The 15,345-nt window shown below is 40.5% G+C and overlaps 1 protein-coding gene across 1 annotated transcript in view; it reads right to left on the bottom strand.

Annotated features, from left to right (window-relative positions):
• Nucleotides 1-15,345, bottom strand: part of smtnl (smoothelin, like) — a 38,432-nt gene that overhangs the window by 7,742 nt on the left and 15,345 nt on the right. The window contains exons 3-8 of the mRNA XM_040131585.1: nucleotides 7,896-7,977; nucleotides 6,890-7,147; nucleotides 6,728-6,790; nucleotides 6,576-6,636; nucleotides 6,340-6,486; nucleotides 6,115-6,238 (exon numbers count right to left, since the gene is read on the bottom strand). Coding sequence (XP_039987519.1) covers nucleotides 6,115-6,238; nucleotides 6,340-6,486; nucleotides 6,576-6,636; nucleotides 6,728-6,790; nucleotides 6,890-7,147; nucleotides 7,896-7,977 — 735 coding nt within the window. The remainder of the gene's footprint in view (nucleotides 1-6,114; nucleotides 6,239-6,339; nucleotides 6,487-6,575; nucleotides 6,637-6,727; nucleotides 6,791-6,889; nucleotides 7,148-7,895; nucleotides 7,978-15,345) is intronic.

The following is a 15,345-nucleotide window of genomic DNA, read 5'->3' as shown; positions in this document are numbered from 1 at the left end:
GTTAAGAGTTTAGTGCACTGAAACTCAGATGTGATAAATGGCCCACAGCAAATGTAATATTTACATTACAATATTTGAGGCGATTCACCGCAGTTGACTTAATATTTCAAGGAACACTGCAACTCCTGTCTGTACGTAGGCTACTGATCGCTCTAACTGCAATGACACAACTACAGTTATTGCACTGAACCACAAACGGTGCAAAAACACACGCCGTCGTTATATTTGTTGTTTTTATGATAATAGTAAGAGAGGGGGCGTTCAGTATGGTGAATAGGGATGCTTTAATAATAAATTTGACAGGACAGAAAAACAAGAAACATTTTGTTTCTCCAGGGGGAAATGCTGTTTGGATTTTTATTCATAATAAAAATGTCCCGACAGCTCTGATGTTGCTGGAGTCAACCAACCCAACTGACTCATCCTGAGGATTGCTGCTATGTTCCAGATGATTCTACTATTTCAATCCGGGATCTGTGTGCAACGTTATATGTGTCTGATACGGAAGTTTCTTGAAAGTCAATGACCGTTCATTTCTGACTGATCCGGTGCAGCATCAGGAGATTTAAATTATTAATGAAATTACCAGTGCTGTGCCACGTGCATAAAATGACCACAGTACCATTCCCAATTTGTAGATGCACGTGTCGATCCTGCCGCTGTATGACGACTACAAGTATTTCACAAACTCAGAGTCTTACATACAAATCGTTTGAGAAGTTGTCTTTTACAAGTATTTTATTCGGTGACAGATGCAGATTATTGTAATGTAAAAGAACCGCAACTCAACTCACGACAGCTGATCTGTGATTTTGGAGATGTCTGTGTGAGTGCGCCACCGTCAAATAAAACCAAGCAAATTGACTTTTCCGCTCTCTGTTTTGTTTATGGTTAATGTCAGTCTGAGATGTGGAGAAGAGCCAGTGTTAAACAATGCCCCGTGTGTGGAGATAGTCTTGAAAGCTACATATCTAAACTTTCAATCAAGGAACGGTTTAGTGGTTTCCCCTACTGGCGTGTGATTTGTTTGTGCGTGAGACAGAGCCTCCCTGACATGTAAAGAATAAGAGAACAACAGGACTGAGGACACTGTCAGTTGTAGACATTTCTTCATAGGTAGACATGGCTTTGATCTCAGTTCTTTTGCATGCTGACTGGATCACAGAGGTGGATGTGACTGTGAAAACAGATGTGCACAAGATGGAGGTCAAGGATTCAATGGTTGCCATGTTTGTCTCCAGGTGCGTCATTTATACATGATCATCATTTAAACACAAACAAAACCTCCAACGATTTCCTCTAACTCAATGCTCACCAAAGACTCAGAGAAACCGACCAGAGCGACGCGACCAACTTCCGTCATGGAAAATGTGAGAGTTGAACACTTTGAGATTCTATGGCGTTTTCTGTGTATTTTGCTATTGAGACATTCAGGACCGTCAAGGTTCACTCATTTTTTACCAGTTAGCTCTGCCATGAACACACCCCCACCCCGGGTGTCACATGGTGCAGAAAAATGTATTGAAGTGGAAATAAGGACTAATAAATGAAAAGAGAAAGAATCACAAACGCATGAATGTTATAAACAATGTAGCAGAAGGTGGTTACTACTGTAATGATGCACACTGTCAGTACTGGACTATACCTGCTCATATTGATCTATTTACTAAAGGAAGACCAGAAATGTGCATAGAGAATTAAAATCACTGCCTTACTGACAATAATGTCATCCTTTTATATATGTAATCAAATAACGTCTATCACTCAGCTCCCAGCTGGGATACATAGTACACAGTGATATGTGTTTCTGCAAGTACAAATCTGAAGCACTTGAACTTGATCAATAATTTCAAACACATATGTGATGTTATAATGTCATACAGGATATGGCAAAATGTTTTAATTCCTTCACTATTTCAATTTTGTGAGTACATGTTGCATATTCTTAAAGTAATATTTATATTCAGGTTACCAGCAAATCTGAGGCCAAGGGATATTCTAGCAGAGAAAAACTGTCCACACTGCAGAGAGTTTGCCAGGAACAGGGGTTAAAAGGGGCCCAGTGGCTGCTCTTTGCCCTGGGAGGTTAATCTGGCCTTCATGAACTCCATGGGTTGAATTTGCTCATAATAACAGTCTATCATGCTTGTGAAAAGAAATGTCATTTTTGGGGGAATTTTTTTTTTTTTTTTGCAGGAAATTCACAAATGAAACTCACTTTGTTCATTGACAAATGATGGGTTTACTGTACTTGGAAAGCACCATTCTGACATGAGTGTGTGTTGTTGCAGTGTGACGTGCCCATCCACGTGCAAACCAACAGCAGAGGAAGGAGAATCTCTGCATGTCGGACAGAGAGTGCAAGAAAGCCTGGAGCCTACAGACAGCACAGACGAGCAGGTTAGACATTTCTTTCACATATTTGAATAAATAGTATTTATTCTTCACAGTGTAATCCTAGAGCTAGAGAATTGGACAGCTTTCTCAGCATGGATAAGGGGGGGGTAGGGAGGACAATAATCAAGAGAACCAGAACCGGGTAGCTTTATTTCTCCCACACTGGACCCTTGTTGTTTTCTATTACAGGTCACCTTGTAACTTTGGGTAACCTATTTCTAAATAAAGATTTTCAGCCAGGTTTATGTGATGGGACTTGTCTTTCTCAGGAAGTCTCCAGCAACATTCAAAAATGAGAGGATCAGCGTTGCGTTTTGTTAAAGACAACAACTATAGTTCAGTGCTCGCAAACAGAGCATCCCCAGCAAAATGTAAGTGTGCCAGGGAAGGAAATGATCATACAAAGAACAGCTGATGGTAAGACTGAGATTCATGTACAAAGGAGTTTTTCCCTGACAGCCAGAAGTTTAGAACTCTTTTTTTTTTACTTTTGCTCTGATTTTAACTTTCAATTGACTGATGACCTGTGCAACCACGAAGTGGTGAACTACAGAAAAGGAACTAAACTACACGTGAGAGGCATAATAACAACTTCACAGTTTTTAATCTGTTATGTTTTGCATCACTTCAGGCAAATCCTGTTGCCATATCAAGACCTAAGTGGAAGAGCAGGACCCAGGGATACACTAAGTATAGTGAATATAACCTTTTAGATAAAACGCAGAAACATAACAGTAATGATAGCATACCTAGGCTGATTAATTAAAGCCGCCTTACTGCTTAAATGTACACCATCTTCTTCTCACAGGCTTCTCCATATTTTGAGAAGAACATTTTAACACTTGTGAAGGAAGAGTGCACAGCCTTCAACATGAGCCTACATAAGCTGGAAAACTGAACTGTGGTGCTGAGCTTCATCTACCAGAAAGATCTCTTTGTCCTACCACTAGGCTTTGCACTCAAGGTAGCGTGGATCAGGCTGATATACAGCAGTATGTGATGTTTGGTAGTGTCTTAGTGTTAAATTGTCAAGCCCATAGAAGTCAGTAAGTGACGACAGGGACATTATACAACTGTGTAACAGAACATTTTAGAATAATATCTGAGGTGTAAACTCTTTTCTGGAAAGGATAGACGTCAAATGTTAGAAGGTCTGGCAACATTCTGAATGTAAATAATCCTTCAATTGACTCTGGTCTTAATTAGATTTTTTAATTGAAGCTTGTGAAGCTTGATGATTTATGGTATTTTAATACCACACATTTTCTTTGTGGATTTGTCCAGGCCCTATTGGACTTCACAGACTTCAACATCGACCAGGGACAACCGTGACAACAATTCTGACTTCTACGACACAGAAATATTCCCGTCACTGTCTCCATACAGGGGGTTTCTTCATGCTCTTGTCCTCACACCTGATCTCTACCTGAGTTTAGCGCATGCCAACAAGCCCAGCCTTTAATTGTACGTAATGCCCAAAGGGAGTCTCTCTTTTTATGGAAATAACTGACATGATTAACTGATGTCTGCTCTCCTTATTGTGCATATTCTGAACATGAGGATGGTTATGAACCTACAACCTACAAGCTTTCTGGGAGTTTCTGTATGACAAAAGACATCTGTCAATCTCAGTTCCCCCAGTTTCTCCCCAAGCAGATTAATGGAGGTCTGAAGGATCCAGAGACACTCCACCTGGGGCTGTCATGCCTTACATTTCCAGCCACGCTCCCTTAAGAAGACTGCACCTAGATTACTCCATGATTTGTACTTGTTCTGTAACTTTTGCACTATTAAATAAAGTCCATCAATCTCTGTGTCATCATCAGAGCCATCATATGAGTCCATAAGAATTAGCATAAATTAGGTATCTTAATATCTGAGATCTTGGTGAATTTGTTTAATCTTAAATACTACGGTTCTAATCTTCTATCCTTTTTATTTAAGTTTGCCAGCAGATATCTTTAGTTTGGTACAACGTTACAATAAGTCACCCTTTATAAAGGGTTTATAAGCATTATTTGATGGCTTCTAAATATTCATTTTCCTCTCACTTTTTGAAAAGTCATCAGGTTTGCAACTAGAAATGACAGTAAGTCAATATTAAAGGGTCACAACTTTTTCTCACTGTCTAATAAGCCATTAAGTGTGCAGATATAAATGTCAGTAAGTCATTAATAAAGGGTCATGGCTTTCTCTATTTCTAATAATCCATCATTAAAAGTTGTCAGCTGCAATCATAAATGTTAACAAAACCATCAATGCGGGATTCTCATTGTAAACCATTAATTTTGCCATTGTAAATGTTAATAAGTTGTCAATAGATGGATATTTGTGACAGATGTTCCACAGCCCTTTTCTAGAAGTTAAGGTATGGATAGTCCCTTGGAGGGGTCTTCCTGATTAATTGAATATGACACAAAAGTGTCATGATGGAGGACAATTTTCCACAGCCTGGCAACCTGGTATTAATGGCTTATAAATAACACCCTCGTGAATCACTTAATCACTTTCTTACTGAGAGTTAGACAGTAAGATTGATACCACTCTCATGACAGTGTAGTAAGTACAGAGCTGGCGCCAGGAGGCAATTAGCTTAGCTCAGCATAAAGACTGGAAGCAGGGGGGAATAGCTAGCCCGACTCTGTCCAAAGGTAATCCATCTACCAGCACATCAAAAGCTCACTAACTGACAAGTATCTTTTTCCTTTAACCTTTACAAAGAGAAAAATGTAAAAAACTACAATTTGTGTTTTTATGGGGAGTTATATGGTGTAACTGTTTCTTGGCAATGTGATATTTATTGTGCTTTAGAGATGCTGATAGACATTTTTTTAAATTTGCAAAGAGCCGGGTTGCAGTTTCCCCCTGCTTCTGGTCTTCATGCTAAGCTAGGCTAGAAACAGCTTCAGTTCCTTAATGCACAGATGTGAGATTTACATCTATCTTCTCATCGAACTATTGGAAAGAAAGCAAATAAGTGTAGGCCTATCTCACATATTTCTTTAAATAAATCAATCAATACTTACAAAATACTTAATCATTTCTGTATTCTATGAAAATGAACTACAAAGATTTGGTCAACATAGGAAGTCCATCACTTTGACCATAAACTTCTTTTTAAATCTTTGACTTACCTATTTTTGTCGGAGTGACATAATAATAACACTGCAGTTGAAAGCCTACCAGAAAGTCAAACCAACAGCTGGAAAACATCTTGAAAAGGATCCAATGAATTTATTAGCTTCTTGCATTAACTTGGCTGCTGCTGTTGTAATGCTAACTATAAAGCCCAGCTTCAAACTTTCACATGGGACATGAACACACTGTCATTTTCCCACCACATTACAATACAACAATAACATGACTTTGACAATGATAGAACCAGACAAGCTTGGTTACCTATCTCAAGCAAGTCTGCCATTTAATTTTCATGCTACGGTGAAATGAACAGTGACTATCTGGCACAAAGTAAACACATTCTAAAGGGTGCTGGAAAATAGTGAGCAGTACCATAATATTTATGCAACTTCTAGCAAATGGGCTAAAACATTTCATAAGCTTGAACTTATCTGGAGCCTGGTAGCAACTTATAATATATGGACCAAATGTTAGAAAATATAGCTCAACATAGATTCAGACTATACAACCTTGAAATGTATGCAGTGTAATGTAATAAATGACAGAGTTGTGTCTGCAAGATACAAATAGGTATTTTACCTGGTAGCCTATCGTCTTGGATCGGCACCACTCAAGAAGGATCTGTTTGATGCTGCTGGCACTGGATACTCCAAAACTCTGAGACCGCTTCAGTTTGGGCTTAGAGTCCACTGGTTTGGGACGGCTGTACAGAAAGAGTTGGAAAGGAGGCAACAAAGATGCGTAAGCCAGTTGTATCTTCCATTGTTCCCATGTTACCAAAATATAGCATTAAATTGCATTTACCTTTTACTTGCTTCAGAGTCCAGTCTTTCAAAGATAGAGCGACGAGCCTGAGCACCAATATTACGAGGCAGAGTCTGTGACCTCACTAGTTCCCGCCTCCTCTCTCCTATCTGCCCAAAGGACTTGTCACTTTTTATATCACCATCTCTGCAGGATGGGAGCACAGAAGGGTAAGACTAACAAAACATATTTGACCTGTCCAAAAAGATGTCCTTCCCCATTCACTTTAAACTCACCCATCATGCTGCTGTAGCCCTGAGTAAGTAACAGACTTAGCAGGGGCTGAATTTACCTTCTCTGCAAAACACAAACATTCAGAGTAAATATTATCCACAATATTGCAGTCTTAAACAGGATATCAGGATATATGTCTGAAAGCATGGCTCACCCTGAAGGCAGGGGGATCCCAGGGCTCTGATAGGTGTGGGGGTCCATGTCTTGACAGAAGATACTAACACCAACAAAGACAAAGGAAACTGTAAGTTAACAGACCTTCCAAAAGAACTTCAGTATGTTGCATTCATTCATTTAATAGGAAACTACCAGCTACCTGATTGAATTGGAGACTCCTCTATTGGTTGGGGCTGGCTGATGGTAGAGGTTGATTGACTAGGAGGTGAGGCCTCAGAAACAGGAGAGGACCGAGAACCAACGGGACTGCTGGGAGAGTCGGGAGAGCCTTTTATGTCTGCTGTCTTGGTTGTAGCGGTGATGGGGAGATGGGGCATCCGCATGGTGACAGGGGCTGTGTACTCGTGTGGGAAGTCACTGGGTGGAGAGATCTTTCCGTGTACCAACACTGAATGTTCTTGTTTGATACAAAGATTTGGAATGATCATGTTAATGGAAATTCTTAAAGCTGCACTAATCAATATTTTTACATCAACAATGGACCAAATCACTACACAATTTGTATTGAAAAGGAATTGCTCATGGTAACAAATCCAAAGAAAATTGTCGTCAACTCAGTTTCTCAGTTTCCCTCTCAGGAGCGTTTTTGCCATTTTTAGCTCATTTTTTTGGTTTTTTTAGCCCAAAAACTCCTCTTTCATTAAACTCAGTAATTTCCAGCAGCAGCAGCAGCAGGGTAGATATATTCAGGCAGAAAAAGTCTGATAAAGTGTAAACTACCCAGCAAAAAAGAAAAAAATGGCAGCCATGGCTAGTGTTAAATTTGAGGGTCTAACAAAGTCTTTCAAAATCCACACCATAAGTTTTTAACACAGGCTTTCTGTTAAAGATTTACAGTCTCTGAGGCCAGGCTAACCTAACCATAATCCCTGATGATATCATCAGGGTTATTTTCTCAGACTTGACAACAAGCTCCTCCAGAGTCACAGAAGATATTATACAATTGTTTTTGCAGGCTGAGTGGTACTCCTCATGAGTAAATTGATCTCCAAGTGTAAAATCAGTGGACTACCTCTTTAAAAAAAAAACCTTTTAGGCTGCTGTGACTGCTAAAAACTTTGAAACAAGTTGAAAACAATTTAGCATCTTTATACAAACTGTAAAATGTGCACTGCCATGATGTGACACACTTATAATGCGGTTACCTGTTGTAGCAGCATGCCCATTCTCCAGCCCAGCATGTGTTGGGGCAGGGTCCACTTCTATTGGCTCTTCTCGCTCAATGCTCTGAAACACACATAGAGTCATAGTTAACAACAAACTAAGAGCCTTCATTGTTTTTGAAGGAGCATGAAGTCAAATTTGACCTTCACTGGAGACCAGTCGGAGGGCTGTTAGTAGATGTTTTTCTCTAAAACATGTACAAGCTGAAGTGAAAACTGTATTTGTTGCGCTTTTAATTTAATCTGAGTGGTGTTTTGATATGTTTTAACACTAACATGTTCTGTTTGGATTAGAGACAGATTCGAGTAATCATGTCCCTCTGGTTTGAACTGAAAAATCCAGATGTCCGTTGCTTGTTGAGTCATTGTTGGACCATTTCACTCTTTTAGGATTTTATAACATATGGGCTTTTTTGACACGACTTCAGGCAAAACAAAACAAACCAACAAAGTTGAACTTTTGACGGCTTGGACTTCAGGGAAGTGTTGTAGGTGTGAGAGGCACCAGGGTGCTCTGTTCTTTGTGCCTGTCTCCCCTCCTGTGATAAGACCTGGGAAGCTTTTTTTAAAATCAGACACTGCGGCCACTGACATGCTCAGTGATGGGAAAGCTGCCAAAATCTGTCCAGTGATCTGGCGGTATGACTACTAAAATGACTGAGATCAAGTTTTAATGTCAAACATCATCAACATCTGAAGTTCAGTGTCTGTGTGACCCCGTCCCTTTCCTGTCTCTATGATCAGTGCAGATCCTCAGCGGCAGCTCTCTTTCCTCTCTCCAAACACAATCAGCCACATGGAAACAGCTAATCGCCATCCAGAGCAGATATTTATATCTCAAACTCTTGACCGCATGGTGCTGCTGACCCACATAGGTTGTGGGTCAGGCTGTCACTTTCCATGTGGCCCTGTCAGAAAGATGGAGCTTAGTGTTGATAGTCAGCCCCTTTGGCACAGAACAACACTACTCAGGTCAACAGTGCAACACTGATAGCTGTGCACATTTTCTGAAGGTCACATGTCACATTGTGTCCGTGTTGGTCTAGCAGACCCTGAAACAGGCTTTCAGGAAACATAATGCACTTTCACGCAGCCATGTAGGAGATCCTCTGCTCTCTGGCAACACATAATAAATGAACAGCTGGTTGTATTTCAAGCTGTCACAGAGGAACTAAATAGACAGGGCTGATTTCTGTGCTGTGTTTGCCTGAGAACATGTTTTCACCACTGATGCATCTGATGCATCAATTATGTGTTTAGATAAAGTCAGCATGTTTAGAAGCAAAACTGCAGCATCAGGGGATGTGATTATACAGAAAAACAACCTGAGCTGCTAAACGCTCCACTATTCACAAGCCAGTTACTTGCTCTGTCTCCTGTTTGGTGCTGGGCAGGCAGTGTGCAGTGGATTTGGAAATTATACTGATAGTCACAGTGAGAGTGAACCAAACAGTAAAGCTGTGGGCAATAAAACCAAAACAATGAGCGTAAAGATGCTAAAATACTCCATGAAGTTAAGGTGAACTGCAGAGTCTGATAATAATTTTCTGTGGGTTCATCACTACAAGTGACTCCTTTATAGTTATTTTATATATTGATGATATAAGAATGTAGATTACAGCAGTTTGAAGTATTTTTGAAACACGCTTTACATAATTAACAGAGTATTGTTGAGAGCTGACAGTAAGTGAGGGGAGAGACAGAGGAGGGGGGTGACAAATTGTAACTAGAAAATGCACTCAGTAGAGTGCATACCTCCGCCAAGGCCAAACGCTAGCCCCAGACTTCAGAGAGACAAAAAAAGAATCAAATCATGGTAAATGATTCGGATCTGTCCCAATTGTCCTTCCCTGGCCCATGCCCCAGCCCTCCCCCAAGTTTGGTGCAAAGGGGTTCAGTAGGTTTTGCGTAATCCTGCTGATAAATAAACAAACAAACAAACAGACATGAGTGACTACATAACCTCCTTGGCGGAGGTAATGATTGCTTGGCGAACCAAACTGCTACATAGCCCATATAAAGTGATTTAGCATCATTCAAAGTCTTTTTATAGTCACATCATGAAAACGGTTAATTCGCCCAATTTACAAATAAAAAACAAACAAGCAAAAACAAACAAACAAACAAAAATTGTGACTTCCTTTTAGTGTATTTAGTCATTTTAAGTCGTTTTATTCGGTTCTATTTGACACATCTGTCTCTGAGATTTCTCCCTCTTACCCACAGCAATGGAGGTAAATGAACGTTGATGGTGCATTTAAAAATTAGATATTAAAAACTGCAATTACAGCATTTCTTTCCAGAAGGAATGTCCTGGTTACCTTTCATAATCTAAACTGGATCTGCTTTCTGCTGAAGAAAAAGTCCCAATAAAAAATGCAGTGTGTTGTATGGATTACTCTTAGTAACAGGGACAATGTTTCAGAAAAGAAATGTTGCCATTTGATTATTGAATCTAAATTTCAATGCTGGGAGCACCACAAATACTTTTCCATTTACCTCCACTGTTTTGGGTTGGAGGCAAAATTTCAGACATGGATATCTCAAAATCTCAATTTTCTTCCTGCAAAAAGATAAAGTCTCTAGCAAGGCTGAAACCTAAAACTGTGACTATATCTATCCATATCTCTCTCTCTCTCTCTCACACACACACACACACACACACACACACACACACACACACACACACACACACACACACACACACACACACACACACACACACACACACACACACAACCACAAAGGACAATATGCTGTTCTTTGCTGCGAGATAGCATGCTGGGCTTACTTGAGGAAATGGCTGAGAGTGTGTAAATTTGTGTGTGTTTGGCTGAGGTCACCATATAGGAATGCTGCTGGGGTGTGTGTGTTAAAACAAGGCAAGGAGAGACAGCGAGAATGGTGCGTGATTTCGGGGGGTTGTCATTTCAAAAAGGGGCGATGGCACACCTGGAAGAGAATGAGGGAAAAAACAAGGACTTATGGAGAAAATATCTTTATGTATGAAAAGGTGAGGGAGGCATGTATATTGCATGATGGGAAATGGCATGTAGGGTAGTGAGTCGGAAACAGCTGGCTATCCAGCAAGAGGAGGGAGAAAATTGCAGAATGTCTGGCTTTGGGGAGGGGAGATTCCCTGGCTTAAGTACTCGGATCATCAGACGTCCACTGTGGGTCAGAGGGGGAAACATGATAGTGGAGCTGCTGAGGTTCCTGTAAACTCTCTGGTATCTCAAGGCCTTATTTGCTGGCAGAACAAACTGGTGCACACTTAACATGGCACGGTACCAACAAGGGACCTTAGAACACGATACACCCATGATACACATTTGTGCACGCATTTCGCTTAAACAAGCATGCATGAACAAACACAAACTTATATCTGTTGGATTCACTCTGCACTTGATGTACTGATATTTTATTTTGAGGATTATCACCTTCTATTTAAATCTAGATGTCAGCTACACAGCGTCTCCAATCTGCGAAGAAGCTCTGCATTAAAGTCTGCTTCCCCCTGCCTTAAAGTGATGCTGAACTTTGGGAGAACCTTGAGCTGCTTCGTCGCTTGACCACAGTTCAAACATTGTATTTCTTCATCTGTGTTTTATCGATATATCCACTTTCTTCCTGTTTGTTTATGTGCCAAATGTGTGATTTTTTGGATTATTTCATCATGAGAGAGAAAGAAAAAGAAAACATTATTATTTCCCTGTTTGTTTGCACTCAAGGTGCATTGGACCCACTGATAGAGACGAGATTAGCAATCTTCGGCATTGTGTCATAGCCAGGAAGCTATCAAGTGCAATGTTCTACCAGAGGTCAATATTGCTGCAAGCAGATACACAGTAAATATTTAAACACTAAGTAGGTGTGGATACATACTGTAAGCCCACACCAGCACTGAAAACCTTGGTAAATATACAGCTGCGCTAAGTGACTCAATGCCCATCTGCTATCTCCATCAGTCCAGCTTTTTCGGCGACAAGCGTTATATTACTGTTTTTATCCAACTTTTAATGTGCTTTGGGTATTTTATTCTTTGAGCTTTGAGCTGAATGCTCACAGTACTGCTAGCATGGCTAAAGACTCTTAATCTTTTTATCATATTGTGAATTTTGCTGATTTGGATTGACACTGGATAAATGTTTAGTGGATAGGTCATCTAAAAACGCAGTGGTATTTTTGTCCAGTGACAGTCCCAGAAAGTAGACCAGTGACAAGAGTCAAAGTCTAGATGAAACAGCATGTCTTTGTAAATTAGGAATCAATTTTAAAGATATCATGACCTCCACTTATCAGCTGATGGCACCTTCACCAACCCAGTTGCTGTACACTACAAGTCACGTTTCACTTTATTGGCAAACACGTGTGTATTCAAGTGTTTGCATCCCGCTGATAAGTGGCTAAAAGTAGGAACCATCATGCCACTAAAATAGACTAGGCTGAGCTGTAAGCATCCCTGGATGGACATACAGTACAAGAGGTGCATTTACATTTATCGTCATCGTAATTGGTCCCTGATGTCTCAAAAGTAAATTACACAGCGCTGAGGCTGAGAGGGGATTGAGATGCTTAGTCTGTTCTGTTGCTAGCAGCTGTCACCCTGTCACTGTGCTACATGGAAGCGGAACAAGCCTTAAAAGTTCAGATGCACAAACACACACACAAACACACTGTGTATATATGCAAAGTCTTTCTCCGATAACAGTCTCAAAATAGAGTGAGGGAACTTTAAGCAGACAAAAGCTCCCTTGTCTTCCTTCGAGTCTGTCATTGCATCATGTGTGGGGAATTATAAAACGTTTGAACTAAGTGAAATTAGTGAAACTGAGCAGAAAATGTGGAAAAGCCTCAGTATGAGAGCAGAGACACCGGGGGAGGAAGAAAGAAGAAGATAAAGATGAAGAAAAAGAAGGAAAAGAAGGAGTTTTATAACTGTAATTGTTTTTGCCATCCTTACGGGGCATCTCACCCTGTCCTTCCTGTGTGGTCACATTGAGGTCAACGCTGGACAAAATGTCCCATCCCCACCGAGTCCCAGCAGATTCTGCTACATTGCTACAATGCTGGCAACATGACTACTGGCAAGAAATACTCTGCACCATCAGGGAAAGGAAAATCAGAACTTGACCTAAACAGCTATTACGTAACTGCCCATCTGGAGTAAAGTGGATGTAGAAGTAATGGCAGAACCTCTGCACCAGCCCAAACCCCACAACACACTAAGAAGATGCCTTTTAGCTCCAGAGGGTGTGTAGTTTAACGAAAGTGAGACATAGGGCTGCCCATTCGTATTGGTATTGTGTTGTATGGTATTGTCTTTTTATACTCTGTCAAGAGTTAGCTTCAAGCTAACATTGGTAACAATGTCTCAAATGACAACACTTATGTTCCCTAACAAATCCACTCTAAAAAGTGTTTGTCCTGACACAGTGCCGAGGCTGATATATTAGCCTGAATCCTATAAGACAGGACTGTTTCCATACTAAATATTTGCAAATCCCACAATATAGGCAGGTAATTTACAAGCCCTGGGAAACCTATCTGTTCAAACAGCAGGAGGTATGAAGGTGCTGGGGGAGCACCATGTCCTGTGTTTAGTCAGAGGGCATTGTTTAACTGTCAGAGGCATCTTCATCACTGACACTTTAATAAAGACTTTGTAGGGGTGGGGATGGGACGAGTCGGCTGCTGGAGGGCAAGTATTTGATGAAGGCTCTCTGTAGTCTGCTGGGAAACATATAGTGCACTTTGAAAAAGTATCCAGGCAGGGACGCTATGTTGTGTTGGCTCTGTGCGCCAACACATTAGAAATTAATATGAAATTAAACAGTGACAATGAGATTGCTCAGATTTAAATTGAGGGAGTTAACATGCAGTCTTTACGCTAAGATGGGTATCAGCAGCTGGTATCTAGATCAATATTTAATGCACAGATATGAGAGTGGTATCAATCTTCTCATCTAACAAGCAAGAAAGCAGACAATTTTGTTTTATATTTGGTGTCAAATTCTTTGCAATCCTTTTCATGCCTATAATGTCTGCCACTGCCGTATTGCAGACATTTTCACTTCCTGCTTCTTTTTGGAGTCTTTTCATACAATACTAATGTGAACATCCTGAAACTCCCTTAAAATGTAATTGTTTATTTTTGTTTACTTATTTATATTTCAATGAAGATTCAACTGGTGTGACTTTAGGATTGGGTAACCAAAAGTCTTTCTGTTAAGTTTTCTTTCATCACTCCATCTCATAGGCTGCAGTCAGTCCCTCGCACTCTGTTGACATATCTCTCTCTCTCTCTCTCTCTTTCTGTTAGGGTGACATTTCAGCTCCACAGAGCCTTTGGGTGGTGCAGGACTCGAACACTAGAACAACGAAGACAGGCTGGCAGCCTTCCAATAATTGCCAGTGTGTGTGTGTGTGTGTGTGTGTGTGTGTATGTGTGTCACACAAAGATACACTCACCATTATGGGTACCTAACTTTAGTACTCATCTTAATTTGCAAAATAAATGCAAGAACACATAGATTGCCATCAAGACACACCTGATTTCACAGTGAAGCCTTTGTGCTCATCGCATTAACATGGCTGAATGAGTGAAGTGACAGGTCAGCCTTAAAATATACTACATGTTATGAACTATTACAAAGCTTGTAAACGACATCATTGTCAGCTGCGGTAAATGACAGTGAAAGCCAATGACCTTGCATTTTACTATGACATCAATCAAAAAGCACAGAACACAATGCAACCAGCAGTGCATGTGCAAATGTAACATATGAAGCAAGAAGCATGTGCCTGTGTACACGCAGCTACTGTCAAGCTATCAAAGCTCTCCTCAGTTATCAGAGGGAACACTTAGTGACAGAGGACTCCCGCTCTGTAATTTCCTCCCAGTAGACTATAGAAGAAATCCTCTCCGAGGAAGGAAGACACACTCAAACCACCTGTTTTTCAAATACGTTCACGCAGACTGCAATTTCTCTGCGAGAAAAATCGCAGCGAACACCGCTTTGGGTTAAGAGTGGAAAATATGCACAGCCTTTGAACTGAGAAGATATAAAAACCTAATTGCAGGTGAGAGCCACTGAAGAGGGAAAGGTTTTTTTTCATAAACACAGTATGTCTGAATGTAAGTTACAGTCTTCCCTGACGACAAGGCAATATTTCACATGTGCTTCTCTGCTGACAGCATCTTAAAATCAAGGGTTAATTCATGCTTGTCATCCTTTTGACGTCTGTAACGGTCTGTGGTTACCATTTTTAAAAAGGCATCATACTCTCTGTTTACGGTGAGAGATACAGACCAGCTTCTACTTCACTGATGGCAGGGACAATGTATGGTGATGTCAGTCGGTCAGTCTGTCTCCTTTGGTCTAGAGCAGCAACAATTACTGAACAAACTGACATGAAATTTACTTAGAGG

The sequence above is a fragment of the Xiphias gladius genome, chromosome 7 (genome assembly GCF_016859285.1).
Source record: "Xiphias gladius isolate SHS-SW01 ecotype Sanya breed wild chromosome 7, ASM1685928v1, whole genome shotgun sequence".
NCBI lineage: Eukaryota > Metazoa > Chordata > Actinopteri > Istiophoriformes > Xiphiidae > Xiphias > Xiphias gladius.
The sequence above is the reverse complement of the archived record's forward strand: the minus strand, read 5'-3'. Positions and strand labels throughout refer to the sequence as shown.